This window comes from Phaenicophaeus curvirostris, chromosome 11, assembly GCF_032191515.1.
Source record: "Phaenicophaeus curvirostris isolate KB17595 chromosome 11, BPBGC_Pcur_1.0, whole genome shotgun sequence".
In the NCBI taxonomy this organism is placed as follows: Eukaryota; Metazoa; Chordata; class Aves; order Cuculiformes; family Cuculidae; genus Phaenicophaeus; species Phaenicophaeus curvirostris.
Window position 1 is genome coordinate 16,045,257 of NC_091402.1, and position 19,131 is coordinate 16,064,387.

The window sequence follows — 19,131 nt, forward strand, 5'->3', positions numbered from 1 at the left end:
CAGTCCTCCAATACAAACATCACCTAGTACAAAAAGGAATGGAACAGCTTTCATCAAAAATGATTTAACAGAAAATCTGTTTGCAACCTGGAAAAGAAAAATAATTGAAGGAAAATTAGGAGTAGAGGAGATGGAAGGGTAAATGTATATTCTCTCTCTGAATACCACTAAGCCAACATTATCTGTAACACATATGATTGGCAGTGAGTTCAAAACCAAGCCCAAACCAGACAAAGCCAAACCCAGAAGTATTTCTTCAGAGAACACATGCTCAGCCTGTGACATACCATGATAATAAATAGCAAGGGGCTTACCAGACTCCTAAAAAGACTAATGAATGAAAGAGAAATCTCTCAGGTTCTGTGAAACACACCCCTTTTCCAGATGCACAGGTCCCAGGGAAGTGGAGGACTATCGCTGTGTTCACCTATTCTTACTCTCTCCCCCTAAGCATTTATTCTGGCCTCCTAGAGTGGTAGCAAATAAGCTAGCAGACTAAACAGGATCTCAGTGTAGTCATCCTTCCACAGGAGGAACAGCCCCAGCTTTCTTCCAACACAAAGGGTTGTGTACACATGGAACAAGAGCCGAGCTTGCCGAGCTAACTGCAGCAGAGACAGAATGCTGGGAAGGGGTGAGAATCACAGGAAATTGTTTTAATCCTAGCCCAGACCAACCTCAAGCAAGGATCATACCGCGAGGGACATCTAGCTTGCATCTGTACTGTAAGAGCAGACTTTTTATCAGTCCCTGTTTTCCTTCTTTCATGAACAGCATGAAGTATACATTCACCTTCTGAGTGTATACATTTCATTACCAAAAGACATAGTATTTCTTTAGGAAGACTCTGAGTTGGAGCCTACTGAGGCAGACTTTGCATCCTCACCACTGCTACAAGCTGTGGACATAAATAAAGAAGATTTTAATGCAGGAGAAAGTGCCAGAGCAAGATGCTTTTACTAACCTTCCAGAGCATGCCTACAGCCTAGATAAATTACATTCCTTAAGTCACAAGTCAATCTCTGTAGGAAATGTACCTGTCTAGATTTAGATCTCATGTGCCTTTCAAACATACTTACTAAAACACTTTATAACATAAGTATTTTTTTTTTCATACAATGAGAATAAACTGCAACAGGGTGGGACTGAGAAAGTGAAAAAAAACCCCAAAACCCCCAGCCCTTTGTTCAGGGTTCTAGTGCAGCTTCACTGCAGACTAATGAGCCTCAGCCTCTACTTACGCACTTGCAAACCACAGCTCTGTTCACAAAGCCACAATAAAAACACCCGAAAACATTGTTAAGAAGCCCATCTTCTTTACCTGTCAAAGTGGGAGATGCCTAGTCATACACCACTTCCCTGCTATGAGGATATGCATCAAGAATTTGAACACAGAAAGGCCATAAATTATAGCAAGGCAGATTCATGCAATATTGTCCCTCCCCAAACATCAATCTTCCAGACTCAAGTATTAGTAAGAACAGATATTAAACACTACACACACAAAAGTTACTATTTTCTCAGAAAGGTAGGCTATACGATACAACTTAACATAGCACTAGCTCTACAGAAAAGCTAGAATGTTTTCAATATAAAACATGACAACTCAAGTCTGAAAGACAAACCAAATTTATTTAAAACAAAAGAATAGGACAGTGCTATTGCCAAGATAGAAAAAAAACTAAGGATTCTTTTACTGTTGTGACAAGACAGCCAATTTACAGCATTAATTCTGAAAAAGTCAGGTTGGGCTTACAATGCTTCAGTTGACTACATGTACCTTCTGCAAGACAAAGCGGTTCCCCTTCTCCCCCCTTCCCAAAAGAACAGACAAAAACATCCTATAAAAAACATGTACAGAATTTTGAAACACATGATTGAAACACGAACCATTGTCCAAAAGCCCGAAACTTTCCAACAAGGTTAAATCCTTTGCTTCTTCAACCAACCCTCAATGGGGGAGCTACAAGCACAACGCCGTCACCTCTGACAAAGAGCATTGGAATATTCCTTTTGGTAGACTATGAAGAAGGAAAGAAAAGTTTACATTTACAAAACTATACTTTACAAAACGTATCTGCTACGCATATTTCAAAGTGCAAGCATAATAAAACACCAGAAACAACTCCAGCAAATATAAGCTCAAACATACAATATTCTGGCATGCCAAAGAGATCAACACAACTAACACCACATGTTTGGATATTCTTTGTACTTTCATGACAGTTTGCTCAAACCATCTTTTAGATCTTGGTTCAAAAAGAAGTCAGCAATAAACTACTTCAACAACATAAGATAGTTCAGTTTTTAGTGTATTTATCCCTGCAGAAAACATTTAAGTCCTTACTTTATAAATCTCTTCATAGGTTTCTTCATCAATCTCTATTGTAGTTACAGTTTCTTCCACATCACCCAAAATCATATTTAAGTGCTGATCATATGCCTGTAGGAATAAAGTTAATTATTTCTTCCAAAATTCAAACATAATCTCATCAAAATGAGAATGATAACAAGACTTTCACACATAATTGGTTTAATCTATTTTTGACCAAAATGTGCACTATGTCAAAACAAAGTAGCATCAGTTATCGGTATAGTTTCAAACATCAATGCAAACAAATCAGTACTCTACAGCATCAGAAAAAGGAAGATGCTTATATTCACTGGACCTCTCTTCCAGGAAATACCTCTGAAGCCTTCAGTGTTAACACATACAAGAACTCCAAGACAGACATACATCTTGAACATTAAACCAGGTACACATTTGCTCCTGCCAGTCCAGCCTCCTGGGATCGATTGCCTGGGGTCAACTTAAGTGATATGAAAGCTGCAATTCACACAATGCTGCAAAAACTTAAAAGAAGCACATGTTCCATACACCCCACGGATTTCTCCTCTTCTGTGTGTTTCCCAAAGGAGCTGAGCCCCACTTAACACATGTGGCAGCTGGATCACTTCCCCAACACAGTATGCGGGAAGGATGACTAATTTAACAGAATGCAAAAATCTGCCTCATCAAGATGCATTACTCTCAGAAGAAAGAACTTATACAAGATTTGCAGAGAATCCAGCTGAGTACGTATCCCATCATGCCCTCAAAGGGTGTGCCTTTAGAGATGCTTGTTTGATAATGATAATCTCATTCTTAATTCAGTCTTAGAGACTGCACCAAACCTCACATGAACAGACCTGCAGAATATTGCTTATTTCAGACACAGAAACAGAAGCCAAAAGCAATGGAATGAATTGCTTGGTATTCAGGAGACGAGAAAAACAAAATATATCTCTTGAGTCTCTAGAGAAACATTTAATAGCAGAGAACTGAACAAATTAGATTTTGCCACTGATCACGTTACACTTTTGATAAGAGGACGAGTTCAGCCCTTGTTACCAAGATGATTTTTGATTTACCTTCTCTGACCACTTCTGCACTTCTAAAAATGAGGCAGAATTGCCTGCACTTTTAAACTAATGTTTTTAAACTATGAATGGAAGTATCAGCATAATTTGAATTGGAAGGGACCTTCAAAGGCCATCTGGTCTAACCACCCTGCAGTGAACAAGGACATCTTCAGCTGGATGAGGTTTTTCATAACCTTGTCCAAACCGACCCTGAATGTTCCCAGGGATGGAGCATCTGTATACCAGAATGTTGTACATAAAAACGTCTGCCCAGCACTTAGCTGAATAAGCATGGTAGTGTTCTCAAAGTTTTACTTACATGTAGTCTGCCTCTAAGCTCTCTGTCATTCCTCATTTTGACATAGATTCGCTCATCTAGACTTAGTCTGATGAGATCAAGTGGCTCCTCTACAGTATTTGTTGTCTGTTGCTAAAAAAAATAAAATTAACAAGTTATTCACATGGAAAAAGACTCCAAATATTTCCATTCCTCAGTGTGAGACACTGAAAACAAACAGATAAGAACATAGATGCAAACTTTCCAAACCATTCCTTCACATCCTGTTGAATCAGAGTGCAGCAGATGTTACCACTCTACGGATATTCACCCGCCAGAGCAAAATGAGTTAAAAACTCAGCTCAGATCTCTCTTTTGTGAGAAAGTCACACTTTTGGGATCATAGTTAGAATAATAGAATGGCTTGGGTTGGAAGGGACCATGAAGGTCATCCAGTCCAACTCCCCCTGCAGTGAGCAGGGAAGCCTTCAATTACATGAGGTTGCTGAGAGCCCCATCCAGCCTGATCTTCAAAAGTCCCAGGGAGGAGGCATCCACCACCTCCCTTCGCTATCTGTTACAGTGTTTCACTACCACCACTGTAAAAAATTTATTCCTAAAATCTAATCTAAACCTCTCCTCTTTTAGTTTAATACCATTACCCCATGTCCTATTGCTACAGGCTCTGCTAAAAAGTTGTTCCCCATATTTCTTTTAAGCCTCCTTTAAGTATTGAAAGGCTGCAATAAGGTCTCCTTGGCGTCTTCTCTTCTTAGAGCTGAACAACCCAACTCTCAGCCTCTCTCCACAGGAGAGGTGTTCCAGGCTTTTTGATCATTTTCATGGCCTCCTCTGGACCCGCTCCAACAGGTCCCCGTCTTCCCTGTGCTAAAAGTTCCAGAGCTGGACGCACGACTCCAGGTGTGGTTGCACCTTTGTGCACACCCCACAGCACGCTACCTATTTCCTTCTCAGTAAGGCAGAGCCAAGCATGTTTTCCTCTGTAGCTTTCCTCAAACTCCCTAGTTCCTGGGGGAATGGGTCTGATGCTGGGAAGGGGAAGGTAGGAGAGAGCTCTGCGACCCCGAGAGAGAAGGGTAGGGATGGGGGAGAGGTTGTGTGACCCCAGGAGGGAACGTGAGAGGAATAGGGAGGAATAGGGAGGGAGGAATAGGGAGGGAGGAATAGAGGGAGAGAAGGAGGGGAGGAAGGAATAGGGAGGGAGGGAAGGGAGATATAGAGGGACCGAGGGAGGGAAGGGAGGAGTAGGGGGAGGAACAGCAGAGAGAAATAAAAGGAGGGAGGGGAGGGAGGGAAGAGAGGAATAGAAGGAGGGAAGGGAGGAAGGCACAGACGCTGCCTGAGCCGGGGCTGTGTCCCGCCCGCCCCTCAGGCCCCCGCACTGCAGAGCACGGCCGCTCACCTGATCCACCTCATCCGCCATCTTTCAAACCGCCTCCCGCGCCTTCCCGCGAGGCTTTATGGCTCCTCCCCTTCCCCTTCCCGGGCCGGGGCTGCGCTCCCGCCATGGCCAGGAAGCGGCCGGGGTCGCCCCGGCCCGGGGCCGCCCGCAAGCGGCGCTCGGGGGAGTCGGGGGCGGCCGGAGGGACCGGTGAGTGCCGGAGGAGCTGTTGGAGCCGGGTCCAGAGGAGGCCGCAAGGGTGATCCGAGCGCTGGAGCAGCTCCCGTGCGAGGACAGGCTGGGAGAGCTGGGGTTGTTCAGCCTGGAGAAGGCTCGGAGGAGACCTGATAGCGACCTTCCAGTATCTGAAGGGGCTACAAGAAAGCTGGGGAGGGACTGTTCACAAAGGCTTGGGGGCACTGGGTATAAAGTGGAGAGGGGCAGATTTATAGATCATAGGATCATAGAATAACCAGGTTGGAAGAGACCCACCGGATCATTGAGTCCAACCATTCCTATCAAACACTAAACCATGCCCCTCAGCACCTCGTCCACCCGTGCCTTAAACACCTCCAGGGAAGGTGACTCAAACCCCTCCTTGGGCAGCCTCTGCCAGTGCCCAATGACCCCTTCCATGAAAAATCTTTTCCTAATGTCCAGCCTAAACCTCCCCTGGCGGAGCTTGAGGCCATTCCCTCTCGTCCTGTCCCCTGTCACTTGGGAGAAGAGCCCAGCTCCCTCCTCTCCACAACCTCCTTTCAGGTAGTTGTAGAGAGCAATGAGGTCTCCCCTCAGCCTCCTCTTCTCCAGGCTAAACAACCCCAGCTCTCTCAGATATAAGGAGGAATTTTTCACTATAAGAGCGGTGAGGCGCTGGCCCAGGTTACCAAGAGAGGTTGTGGCTGCCCCATTGCTGGAGATATTTGGGGCCAGGCTGGATGGGGCTTGGGCAGCCTGATCTTGTGGGAGGTGTCCCTGCCCATGGCAGGGGGTTGAAACTAAGTGATCTTCAAGGTCCCTTCCAACCCAAACTAGTCTATGATTCTATGATGAGGGGAGACCTCATTGCTCTCTACAACTGCCTGAAAGGAGGTTGTGGAGAGGAGGGAGCTGGGCTCTTCTCCCAAGGGACAGGGGACAGGACGAGAGGGAATGGCCTCAAGCTCCGCCAGGGGAGGTTCAGGCTGGACATCAGGAAAAAATTTTTCACAGAAAGGGTCATTGGGCACTGGAACAGGCTGCCCAGGGGGGTATTTAAAAAACGGGTGGATGAGGTGCTGAGGGGCATGGTTTAATGATTGGTAGGAATGGTTGGTCTTGATGATCCAGTGGGTCTTTTCTAACCTAGTGATTCTGTGGTTCTGTGATTTCGGTGTGAATTCCAGCGAAGGGGCGAGATCGTGCTGTGGCGCGGCTGTGGGGTCCCACGCTGTGGGAAGGCAACGGTTGTCATCGAGCCCTGTGCAGCTCCACAGGGTTTGTCCCCCTGCAGCGGGGTGGCAGCTGCGGGTCCCTGTCCCAGGAATGCCCTGAAAAGGGTTCACCAGAGTGGCTTCACAAAGTCATAATCTCTTGCGAGGCTAGTTTTTCAACTGATTCCATTGGTAGTGACACAAGAAGTAGTTACTATTACAAAAAAAGTGGAGTATTATGATTTAAGCTAAGTAATTGTATACTTCAAAGGTTGGACAGAATGTCCCTCTGATAGCATGTTTTCTTTAAAACAGCGGTTTTCCAGAAATTGTTTGTTCTTTGAAGATGATAATGTCGTGTGTGAAATATGATCTGTGCTGAACAGATGCCTTTTCTTCTGTAATCACCTCTGTTCGGAGTTTTCTTTGTATCTCAAATGCAAGGTCAGCAGAGAGCTGGAGCAAACTCCAAATTGGCCAGAGTTTTGACTGTTGTGAAATTTCGTAATAATGTTAAAGTTAGACCTGGGAAAGTAATAGAATATGCGTAAGAGTTCTGGGAAAACTTATACACATGCATGTAAGTGGGAAATACATTCTGTCCCCAGCGCTTGTCTCACTGCGTAGTTGATGATGATCAGTCCTTATGTTGCCCAGGCCTGATAAAAGATGTTCTCTTTCTAAAACTCCAAAATGAGTCTTAAAGAGTTTTATTTGCCAGCATTTTCTGTATCAGTAGGACTTACAGGAATGCTTATGTACTACTTCTCCACGATATTATGAATGTTTTCCTTTCATGGATCTCATTGTTCAGTTTTCACCTGTTTGTTCTAAAACGGTGACATGCTCCTCATGAGAGCGTGCTTTCCTCAGTAGTTCTGATCTGTAGTCTGTGGAGGTAGTGTTTCTGATTGCCACAGAGATGAAATTTCATCCTTTAACTTCTCTTCCTTTCTTCTGTCCCGTACAGATGATTTTGAAGAGCAAAACCCCAATATAAAGAGGAACAACTCAAAAGCTCCAGCTAGGAAGAAGGAAGAAGGTCGTGATACTGCAGTTTCCAACTCAGCGAATAAAGCTGCAAAACCAAAAGGGGCAAAATCACCAATAAAAGAAAACAAAAAACCTACTAGAAGTAAAGGGAGTCATAACAAAGAGGAAACATGCAGGTACTTACACCTGTCATTGAAGTCTATGGCAGCTCCATATTCATAGTTACATGTTATTTTGCTGTATTTTTCACATAGGACTAGGGAGGCTTTACGGAATCCGTCATGAATAGAATTATTGACCTGAGATTTGGATTTAAAATCATAGAATCATAGAATAGTTAGGGTTGGAAGGGACCTTAAAGATCATCTAGTTCCAACCCTTTAAAATGATGAGCAGGATTCTTTAAACATATCGTTCTATGGTGAGTTTTTTGACTCCAAATATGGTATCAGCATAGTCTGTCCTTGGAGATTACTATAGCAGATGAATTAATAAAAAGAAATTAAACTGATTGGTCTAATTTTACTGGCCATCCAGAGCCTTAGCTATCAGTGTAGTGAAACAGAAACAGCTCCAATTTCAGTACACTGTGAAGGGTCAGTAAGAACAAATGATTCAGTGAACCATTTCTCCAAGGACCTGTTTGTACAAACTGTTCTAAGGAATGGGGCCTTTTGTAGGTGCAGGCATCTTCCTTCCTAAACATCCTTGCAAAACCAGGACTTTTTTCACTGAAAAAATGTTGCTCCATTGAGCCCATGGTTATTTACGGCAAAGACGGTTTGCTTTACAGAGAAGGTATCTGTGGTTTAACTGTCAAATAATCTGAAGTCATGCTTCATTTATCTCCCTATTTTTAGTGTGGTGTTTCTCTATTTTTCTTAAATAAACAAGGACCTATACTTCCTAATGCTAAAGCCATTTTGTTAATTCTAACAGTGACTCACTGAAGGCCCCTGAGAAGGAGATAAAGTTGGTGAGAGAATCTCCTGTTAAAAAAGAGATGGATGAAGGCAATGCAGGTGATGATGAAAGTGAAGATGAATGGGAAGATGTCGAAGGTAACAGATGAATATTTATTCAGAGTAAAAATTCTAAAACTTTGATTTTTGAACCATTTCTTATTTACTTTTAGAATGGTTCCACAGCAGAAAAAAACCAGACATCTGCTGACGATTGTTAGACTTCCCTGGGGCATCCATTCCGTGTTTACTTATCATTTAGTAATACCTCATTTTTCCAGAGCTCCAGGAACCTGTCACAGATGAGTTAGAAGATGCTGCTGTTCTTCCAGCACCAAGCAATCCTGTTGAGATAGAGATTGAAACACCAGAGCAGATGAAGAAAAGAGAAAGGAGGTAAAAGCAGGGAAGGCAGTGGAGAGCGATTGAAGAATGAAGTTAAAAATACACTAAGCCTTGACTTGAGCTGTTCTGGGTAGAAGTCCCTGCTTTGTGCAGACTGTTGAGATGGAATGATGGAAGGTTATGGGATGTAGAACTGTTTACACACTGACAATTTTACAAAAAAATTTCAGTGGAAGTCGATGGGAATGGAGATTTTTCAGCTTCCTTGAAAATCAAGTGCGTAACTTGTGCTTTAATATCTACATTTCCAAAGCAGGGACAGTACAGCCAAGTGCTCAGTAGCTGAGTGTGTGGTGTTCAGTTTATTAGTCACGTGCATATTCACATAGCCAGTAATGAAACCTTTGTCAAGTGTGCACAGAAGATTCTCTGGGATGGATTCTCTTTGTGAAATGAACAAATTCAGGGGTCTAGAAAGGCAGGTCCATATAAAACCCACAACATCCATTTCTTTTGTAATCTTATGCAGAGAAAAAAGGAAAGCCGAGTTTGAGATGTATCTTCGAAGAATTATGAAACGTTTCAGCAAGGAGGTTCGTGAGGACACACATAAGGTATTGGTCACAGAGAACGCTGGCAAAGAAAATTTGAGCATAGAAGTGTCTGAACTGATTTGTGATGAAGAAGAAACTAATTTTGATCAAATAGTTGGTGGCTAGAAGTGAAAAAATAAAAAGGCTGTCGTTCTGACATGCTTATTAGACGTCGGCTGAACTGGAAGTTACAAACATCACTGACCACATCAGTAAATTTCTAAATCAAAGCAGATGTGAGTAGTATATCTCTCCATTGAGTGTGTATCCGCTCATTCCATTGGGGTTAAACTGTCGGTCATGTAGAACAGGAGACATTGATGGGGGCTTCAAGGCTTTACTGTGTTCTGATGGTGATCTGAAGACAGCCAGGTATGTGCTTGGGAGGCTTCATATTCCTTGTTTCTGTTAAAAGGAGCAATAGAGCCTTCCTTGTCTATGCAGCGAAGAAAATTTCTTGTCAACTCACTATAGAAACTTTTTTCTTTCAGGTTCACCTCTTGTGTTTATTAGCAAATGGTTTTTATAGGAACAGGGTCTGCAACCAGCCAGATCTTCATGCTATTGGCCTGTCCATCATCCCCACCCACTTTACAAAAGTGCCTGCAGGCCAGGTGGACCTTCTCTACCTTTCCAACTTGGTGAAATGGTAAAATATTCTTTCCTGATCATGCTGTTACATAGAATGTAGAGCTAGGCTTCAGGGAGAGGGGTAAATGTAATTACCAATTTTCAGTGATATTTTTGATTTAAAATACAAGGGTGAGAGCCTGTCCTTTTCACAGAAGGAAAGGGTGAACTGTGAAGTTTAACAATACAGCCACAAACTCTAGACAATAGGTAGGTGTCTCATATTTCAGGTTTGTTGGAACCTTCACTGTCAATGATGAGCTTTCCACTGAAAAAGGAGAGCCCCTTCAGTCAACCTTGGAGAGGCGCTTTGCCATCTATTCTGCACGAGATGATGAAGAGTTGGTTCATGTAAGTGTCGGAAGTGCAGAGTTGCTTGTGGAGTTTTCATGCTAGGTCAGTGCTGTCAGGTCATACACAAAGTGGTGATTGAGGGATGGATTTGGAGAAAACTAATCGGTGTCTTAGGTGATTCCATGGCTTGCTTTTTTTGCCCTTGTATTTTTATCTGGAGTCCTTCTGTGATCAAATTATTCAATGTAAACTGTGCCTAACTGGAGCCTCTAGTTCTGGTTGGTGTCACTGCACACTCTGGGTTCTGCTGTGGATACCATGGATGTATAATGTACTAAGCTACTTGTTCTGGCTTATTTATATTGCTTTAGCAGTGTAGATCAAAGAAAACCAGCCTTATAGGTTTCTTCTTAAATACTAATGAGAGTGAGGAAATTCTTGGGCTTACTTGCAGCCAAGATCTTAACAGATCTTTGAGTTAGAAATTTGGTAGTTTGTTACTATGAGTGACTGTTGAAGGCTAAAAAAAATTGAGCTTTGATTTACATTAGCCTGAGGCCAAGGCTTCAAAAAGACGCACACTCTGTGGTGGAAATGGATTAAGGGAAGAAGTGGACTCAGTTGCTTCAAGTCATGTGGAGATTTTGGTAAAACAACCAAGGGAGGGGGAAACACAGGAGATCTAATTGGCCATTGACATTTGAAAGCAGAAAAGAGCTGCTGTTTTGCAGGAGCATGGCTTGCAGTTCTGTCTTGTTGCTGGTAAAATGACAGATTGCAGCTTCTGTGCTGCAAAGCTGGAAGTAGTTGTGGTGTGTTGTGGTGGCTTTGCAGCCTCGCTGTGGAAATGCAGAGATGTCGCTTCCTGGAACAGGAGAAAGAGACAAAGCAAGCCTTGCTTAGACAGCTTCTGTTGAGTCCCATGCAGGGAGGCAGTTTACAGGTCACAGCTGTTAGTCACTCAGTTGTGACTGTAGTGAGATCTCTGATGGCTGGTGTTTCTGCTGGGTTCAACTGATAGTGTGTGGTTGGCTTTGGCCACCTTTGGGAGGCAGGATTTAGAGTCATCTTATTCAGTTTTCCTCAGGAATGAAAGACTGATAGGGTAGATGGGATTTGGGTGAATTACTCTATTTGCTCCAAGAGGGATGGTTCCTTTGGTCTCTTTAGGAGTTGGCTTTTCATCTGTGAGTTAACAGCAGTACCCCTGTCTCAGTAGTACCATAAATAAGAGTCAGGGGAAACTGTGTGGTGTTTTAGTACTCTAGCAACAGGGCTACCTACACGTGTCAGTGTGCACCACACAGGGTGAAAGGTAGGAATGAAAATGATTTGTGACAGAGCCCAGATTATAAAGGAGTTCTGAGAAGGTTCTTTTAATATACCTTGAAAAAAGGGTTAAACTTGCTTTTATTTTTTCTTTTGCAGATATTTTTAATTATTCTGCGGGCATTGCAGCTGCTGTGTCGCCTCGTGCTGTCTTTCCAGCCTATTCCTTTCAAGGAGACAAAGGTAGATTTTCTCAGCTGTGTGAAATAAGGAATAGGTCACTGGTTTAGAGAGCAAGACTGAAAAAACTTTCTGGCTGTTGCAGCTTGAAGTAAATCGCTTACTGCATTAACCAGGGTGATGAGAATGTTCTGTAGTGTAGAAGATGCAAACCCTTAATTTTTAGGTTTCTCCTTTAAAAAAAAGAACATTTTGTGTGTTTCAGCAAAGACTTCTTATGCTTGAATGGTTTGAAATCTCTTTAAAACATAGACAGCAAATGCTTCCTGCTTGCATAAACCCCTCTTCAGCCATTTTCCTGAAGTTTTCAGGTCCTTAAGGCCCACATATTGACCATGCCTGCCAACCTTTGGTGTGCACACACCTCATGCTGATTCCAGTCTTCTTTTTAACATATGTTTAGCCATGGTAATAGAAGTGACCCAGCTTCTTTCTTTGCAGGGAAAAAGCGCATCCAAGAGGCAGTCTCTCAGTGGTACCTCGGAGGGGCAGGAAAGCTCTGCTACAACACCAAAATCTGTGGGAAAAAAATGCCCCTGCAGAAAAGCCAAGCAGAATGAAAAATCCTCAGAGAGCAAAGAAGACAGCAAGGAGTCAAAGAAATGCAAGACTGCTCAGACCAAAAGGACACACAAGTCAAAGTTTACTGCAGGCAGTCAGGAGCAGAAGGAATCTAGTAATGAAGAGACCAGTTTAGCGGAAAAAGATGTGCCAGTCAGGCCCAAGAATAATCGCCGGAGACGAGTGGCCTCCAAAGTGTGTTACAAAGAAGAGAGTGGAAGCGATGAGGGCAATATTTCAGAATTTGAGGTTTCAGAGGAGGACAGTGATCTCTCTGATGAGGATTTTGAAACAGTCCCTAAAAGGCGCAAGAGCTCACTGGGCTCCCAGAAGTCAAAGGTAACAGCTATAAAAAGCCCAAAACCTTCAACTTCAGAATCAAGGCTATCGAAAAATACATGTGGAGCTGAGCCTAAGCCAGCAAAAAGTACAGCTCCACCTTTGCCTCATGCACAGAGAAAGAGAAACAAAATAATTTCTAGTGATGAGGATGATGGACAGCAGGAGGTGAGGAAAGTGATGGGCACAGACCAGTGGCTGGAGGTTTTCCTGGAACGTGAGGACAAGTGGGTGTGTGTAGACTGTGTTCATGGCAACGTTGGACAGCCCCAGCTGTGCTTCACATATGCCACAAAGCCGCTTTCCTACATTGTGGGATTTGACAATGATGGGAGTGTCAGGGATGTGACGCAAAGATATGACCCAGTGTGGATGACTGCAACGAGGAAAAGTCGCGTGGACCCTGAGTGGTGGGAAGACACCCTGCAGCCATATAAAAGTCCCAACGTGGAAAGAGACAAGAAGGAGGAAAATGAGGTAAATGGCAGTAGGTTATTCGGGACATGTAGTGCCTGAAGTCCAGTCCTTGGATTCTCATTCAGGCAAAAATCATTAGGAATCTCTCCATGAGGAAGCAAGTTTGTATTTGAGCTTGAAATGTCAAGATTGAGCATGTTTTGAAGGGAACATATAATGCTAGATTAAAATATCAAATGGAGGCTGTTCAGAGAAATCTGGATAGCAAAAGTACTGGGCAGCCTGTGCTGGGAACTTACTAATGTTGGATCTGTACAGTTTAGCATTACGCTTTGCGAGGAGAGTCTTTAAAATGTGTAGATGTGTGTACACATCTGAGTACGTATTTACAAAAAGAATGCTTTGGTCTGTTGGCTCATCTGATTTAAGTTTCTGGTGTTTTTTTTCTTTCATCCATACTATGATCATTTTATTATAAAGGGTAGTGCAAAAGAGTTGCGAAATCACTCTTTGTATAATTCCTACAGTTTCAAGTTAAGCTTCAAGATCAGCCTCTACCAACATCAATTGGAGAGTACAAAAACCACCCTCTTTATGCACTGAAGAGGCACCTCTTGAAATACCAGGCGATCTATCCTGAGTCAGCTGCTGTCCTAGGGTACTGCAGGGGTGAAGAGGTCTACTCCAGGTGAGTGGTGCACACATTGTCATGTGCAACTGCAGTCTTTGTAACAAATTCAAGAGGTAATCTGTGTGAAGACCAACATGGTATCGGCAGCAGTCTCAGGCCACATGCATAGACAGGGTGAAGCATTTAGCTACACAGACAACATTTGCATATCATTCAGATACAGCTTTTTAACCATTCATAATGAGAATAACAGTTTGGAAGTCTCTGAGGAGAGACTTCAGAACTCTTATAGTGGCTTCCTTTTGGCCTTTCTAGAGACTGTGTACACACGCTGCACTCTAAGGACACTTGGCTAAAGCAAGCTCGAGTGGTGAGGATTGGAGAAGTGCCTTACAAGGTAAGAGGGTTTGACTTCTTCCTGTGCAACATGTCTGTTCTCTAAAGTATAAGCTCAATTCTGTTCTGTTTTTTGCCTTCTCTCTCTCAGCAGATGTAGCTTTCTCCCTTGCATAGTTTGGGGTAGCTTCATCATAAATCTGTCCGCCTACTGTGCCTATATGCTACCCAAAGCCCAGCTGTATGTTCCTCTTGCCCTAAGAGTATCTAGCAGAACTGCACCCTCTTCATCAAGTTCCAAGGCATCCTAGAGTTTTATGTGAACTATGGGATCTGGCTCCCTGCTGTGTGCAGATGCCATAGGTTATAATTTATAAGCAGTGGGTACTGAAACAGGGAAATAGGCATTTCTTCTCTCGCAGAGCCTTCTCCTTTGCTGTCCTAGGAAAGTCTAGAATTGCTGGTGGCTTGTTGTGGTGTTACAGGTTTGGTTGTTGTATTTGGACAGATGGTGAAAGGCTATTCCAACCAGGCCAGGAAGGCGCGTCTTGCAGAGCCTGCAAACCGGGACAAAATGGACCTGGCGCTGTTTGGTCGCTGGCAGACAGAGGAGTATCAGCCACCCATAGCAGTGGATGGAAAGGTAAGTAGGAAGGCAGATGGCTGGTGTTAAAGTGTTTGTATGGAGCTGTGGGCATTATTTTTCCAGAATTTGCATGTCTCAGAGGTGAGATCAGTCAATAACATCTGGATTTGGGATTAAGACTTCTGAAGTTACTGTACCCAGGAGAAAATGGTCAAAACTTCACCAAGGCCTTTCTTTCCTGAGTACAAGTAATGAGTAGTTCAGACTGTTCACTTTATCATTTCGTTGATCTCATTTGCCTACCCTGTGTTTGTCTTGCTAATTCTCTGCATTAGAGCCTGAGTAAGAAGGCCTGGGCAGAGAACATAACTAGGAGATAACCACGCAGCTAAAATCTAGGGTTGTGCCTTGTCATGTGAACATTAATCGAATACTGAAGTGGAATGTAGCAGAAGGAAGGGAGAGTCCCTGAGTTGCAGAAGATATTTTCACCTCTCCAGAGAGCAGAAGTATCACCATTTCTCTTCAATTTTGCAATAATAGGTTCCTCGGAATGAATATGGAAATGTTTATCTCTTCCTGCCATCCATGTTACCCATTGGCTGTGTGCAGCTGAGACTCCCAAACCTGAACAGACTGGCACGGAAGCTGGACATTGACTGTGCTCAGGCTGTTACTGGATTTGATTTTCACGGCGGCTACTCACACCCTGTGTATGTAAAGCTCCTTTGTTGCAGCTGGCATACCCTGCGTTAAGGAATACATGCTCTCCTCTTCTGTTCTAGTAGTGGCAGAGTAGTCAGTGGCTCTGGCATACAGAGGTGACTTTATATGCTTTGAGTCTGCACTTGCATGGGGAGGAGGGGTGATGAGTTACACACATGGATCCTATAAGACAGACAGATGGTTCTGTCAGTATTCAGTATCTTGGTTTGGCTGGGTCAACAGGCATTTGCTCCCTTTCTGCTTTCTTCTAGTAGCTGACAGACGATTGTTCTCCTTCCAGAGAAGAGCTACGAAGCTGGTGAAGGGGCTGGAGAACAGGCCTTATGAGGAACGGCTGAGAGAGCTGGGGGTGTTTAGCCTGGAGAAGAGGAGGCTGAGGGGAGACCTCATTGCTCTCTCCAACTACCTGGAAGGAGGTTGTAGAGAGGAGGGTGCTGGCATCTCCTCCCAAGTGACAGGGGACAGGACGAGAGGGAATGGCCTCAAGCTCTGTCAGGGGAGGTTTAGGCTGGACATTAGGAAAAACATTTTCACAGAAAGGGTCATTGGGCACTGGAACAGGCTACCCAGGGAGGTGGTTGAGTCACCTTCCCTGGAGGTGTTTAATGCACGGGTGGACGAGGTGCTAAGGGACATGGTTTAGTGTTTCATAGGAATGGTTGGACTCAATGATCCGGTGGGTCTCTTCCAACCTGGTTATTCTATGATACTATGATTCCTTCCTAGTACCGATGGCTACGTTGTCTGTGAGGAGTATAAAGAGATCCTCCTTGCTGCCTGGGAGAATGAACAAGCAGAAATAGAAAAGAAGGAAAAGGAGGTGAGAATTATTTTTGCAGCCTCCTTACTGTTAAATGTATTATGTAAATTTCATTTACACTGTGGTGTAAACACACTGAAATTTATGATAGTAATCTTTTCTCTTCTAAATAATAATCCCACACAGAAGCGTGAGAAGAGAGCTCTGGGGAATTGGAAGCTGCTGACAAAAGGCCTTCTCATCAGAGAAAGACTGAAGCAACGCTACTCCGTTAAGGTATTCTGCATTTCTATTGGTGATTTCTTTTTTCAGGATATTTCTCTACCAAGAGATTTTTTCTAGTCTTTCCAGCATGTTATGTTTCCAGCTGTAGAGCATAGAAATTGTGGTGTCAGTTGCTCAAATATCTTTTTTTTCTTTCCCATTGCTAGCATGCCATTAGCAACTATTAAAAAAAATACACCAGAAATTTGATGTAGTTATGTCCATGAAAGACTCATTGCTTTATTAGTGTTTCCCAAAGTATCATTTTTTTTTTATCTTCTGGTTTGATATACTCCCTTCCTAGATTATTGCTCCAAGCCATCAAGTAACTAACAGGTAGAGAAGGGACTGCTTTTTTCTTATGAAGTCAGATGTTTTAGTTTTCAATCATTTCCCCATTGAGAAGGGTGAGAGGCACGATCTTTTTAAAGCAGGTTTATTTCTTTTCTTTGACAAGTAGAAGTATTTAGCTTCTATTGAAAGACTGCTTGACATCCAGGAACACACTGCTTTGGGGTGAGAAGCCCAAACCAGAGCAGGCAGCTTTTGTAATGTTGTTGTGTTACTGTGATGGAAAACAAGCCTTTTTAGAAAGGGGTGGTTACAAGTGGTTCCTAGAGCAACTTTTCAGTTTTCATGCTTGTATTTTTCCAGACTGAGCCATCAGCACCTGAGACAGAGAAAGGATCTGGATTCTCTTCTGATGAAGAAGGAGGTCCAAGTTCAGAGACTGCAGTAGAGAATGTGGCCATTTCTTGGCCCCAAAATCGCCAGTTAGAGAAAAAAAAAGAAGAGAAGACAACCAGGAAGAGCAAGCGAGAACAGAGAGGAGAAGCAGCACAGTTGTTCCCTTTTGAGAAATTGTGATCAAACAAGCATTTCTTTGCTGTATCCAGATACAAGAACAATAGTCACAACAAAAGTATCCTTTGATTGTTAAGGATAGTCTTCGTGTGGGACATCTAAGCTATCAGGGACCAGCTTAATTCAGTACCAAGAGTTTCCTCATCCTCCCATCCTTAGACTTAAGTAGACGTGCAGTTGTACCTTCTGAGATCACTTTGTGCTGCTGGGGTTTTTTTGCTCTCTGTTGTATCACTCAGCACTAATAATTCTGCTTTTGAGGGATTCCTTTCACCAGCACTGCCTTTCCCAGTTTTCTCCTTTCCATTTTTAAATCCTTCCCCAGAACTAAAGCGTGCAGTTGCTGTTGAAGCCTATGGTCAGCTGGCCGAGGGACTACTAATGCCCTCTTTGCTTTGTACTTTACCCAAAGCGGCGGTGAGATGCAATCAGGCTTTGGAAGAATCCCAAAATTTGCTTTCTAAAGAATACCGGCCCTCTGTCAAAACTCAGTTTTGGCTTTTCAGCCTGCAGTCGTCTTCTTGTGTGTTAGAAGGAAGAAGCCCTGTCCTCATTTCAGTCTTAAATGGGTCTTCTTAAGTAATTTGAATATATACATATTTGTTTCAGTTTTGTTTTATCAAGACCACCTGTGCGTCTTTGCCAGAATTCACTGAAACCAGAGAGCACTTGTAAATGTTAGCCAGTACCTGAGCATTTAAAAACTCTTTAAGAAAGGAATGTTAAATTTACACAAGCTTTTCTTGCAGCTCTGTAATAGAAATGCTGATCTGTGTTCTGCAGTGCTGTTATAGCTAACTAAATTACACTGATGCTATTCAAAAATAGGGGGGAATAGTCTAGGCATTGGTGGACACGGTCATAGAGAAAAGACTGAAATGCAAGAAAATTACTTACATTTAGTTATGTTCAGAAAAATATCTATTTTTGTACTGTATTTGTAGGACAAAATAAAGTATGGAAAAAGAGAGTATATTGTCTGTTACACCTTCAGCCACTTCATTGTTCTGTAAGCAGCTCTGTTGCCCTTGGAGAGCTCTCATGCAAGAGTAAGAGCACACTGCATATTTCCTGAAGTTACAAACTGGGTCCCAGGATATCTCAGAGCTACCTGCTTGTGAATTGTTTTCAATGTTAAGGGTCTTCATTCTGAGATTTTAGGTTTTTGCTATCGAATTCTAAATAAGTAAAGACCAACTTAATTTGGAGCCTTGGGGAAAAGATAGGACCTGTGTGTAAGGCTTAGGAAAAAATATCCATCTTTCAGGACCTGGTAAAACTGCAGAGGACATAGTTCCTTCTGTTAGTCCTTGTGCCGATATGGAGGATACATCCTGAGATGAGCACTTTGAATATACAGGCCCAAATCCAGCTCCTGCTGGGATCAATTTTTCATCTGCTTAAAATGGGAGCTGGTACCAGCTGTACCAAAGTGACTCCATACTTGGGACACTCACCACAGATACACGAAGTTGTGAGTCCAGGGACTATTTATAGTCAGTGGGGAAACAGACAATAACATCTCCAGATGGCAGGAGCCTTCTCCTCAGCTACACAGGGACCTAAGCATGCCAAAGGTGAAAGAGTAAATGTCGTTTAAGGGAGCCCAGAGCAGAAAGAGAAGACAACTGACAGATCAGATACACGTTCTGTCACATTTTGGTAAGGAAGCCAGAGGAAAATAAAAATGTTTGAGTAGGAGCACTGAAAGCGAGCCTTGGCTCCAGCAGCATGCCTGTCCTAGGAAACATGAAGTTCCTGTCTGTTAGAGAAGTCTTTATTTTGCATGATTCCTGTGCACACTTTGTGTAAGACAAAAGTACTTTAA

At 43.2% G+C, this 19,131-nt stretch overlaps 2 protein-coding genes across 2 annotated transcripts; one reads left to right on the forward strand and one right to left on the reverse strand.

The window, feature by feature from the left end:
• Window positions 1-1,611: 1,611 nt before the first annotated feature.
• On the reverse strand, window positions 1,612-5,174 carry LSM3 (LSM3 homolog, U6 small nuclear RNA and mRNA degradation associated). The gene is made up of 4 exons (XM_069866336.1): window positions 5,103-5,174; window positions 3,722-3,832; window positions 2,348-2,443; window positions 1,612-2,021 (listed from the first exon to the last, which is right to left on the reverse strand). Exons 1-4 carry the CDS (start codon window positions 5,121-5,123, stop codon window positions 1,941-1,943), a joined length of 309 nt encoding a protein of 102 aa, XP_069722437.1. The 5' UTR covers window positions 5,124-5,174; the 3' UTR covers window positions 1,612-1,940.
• A 23-nt stretch (window positions 5,175-5,197) lies between these two features.
• XPC (XPC complex subunit, DNA damage recognition and repair factor) lies at window positions 5,198-18,270 on the forward strand. The gene is made up of 16 exons (XM_069866335.1): window positions 5,198-5,291; window positions 7,464-7,662; window positions 8,426-8,547; window positions 8,730-8,844; window positions 9,323-9,407; window positions 9,878-10,035; window positions 10,247-10,367; window positions 11,739-11,822; window positions 12,261-13,196; window positions 13,664-13,824; window positions 14,083-14,164; window positions 14,612-14,746; window positions 15,233-15,402; window positions 16,142-16,235; window positions 16,362-16,451; window positions 17,094-18,270. Exons 1-16 carry the CDS (start codon window positions 5,207-5,209, stop codon window positions 17,304-17,306), a joined length of 2,850 nt encoding a protein of 949 aa, XP_069722436.1. The 5' UTR covers window positions 5,198-5,206; the 3' UTR covers window positions 17,307-18,270.
• Window positions 18,271-19,131: the final 861 nt, after the last annotated feature.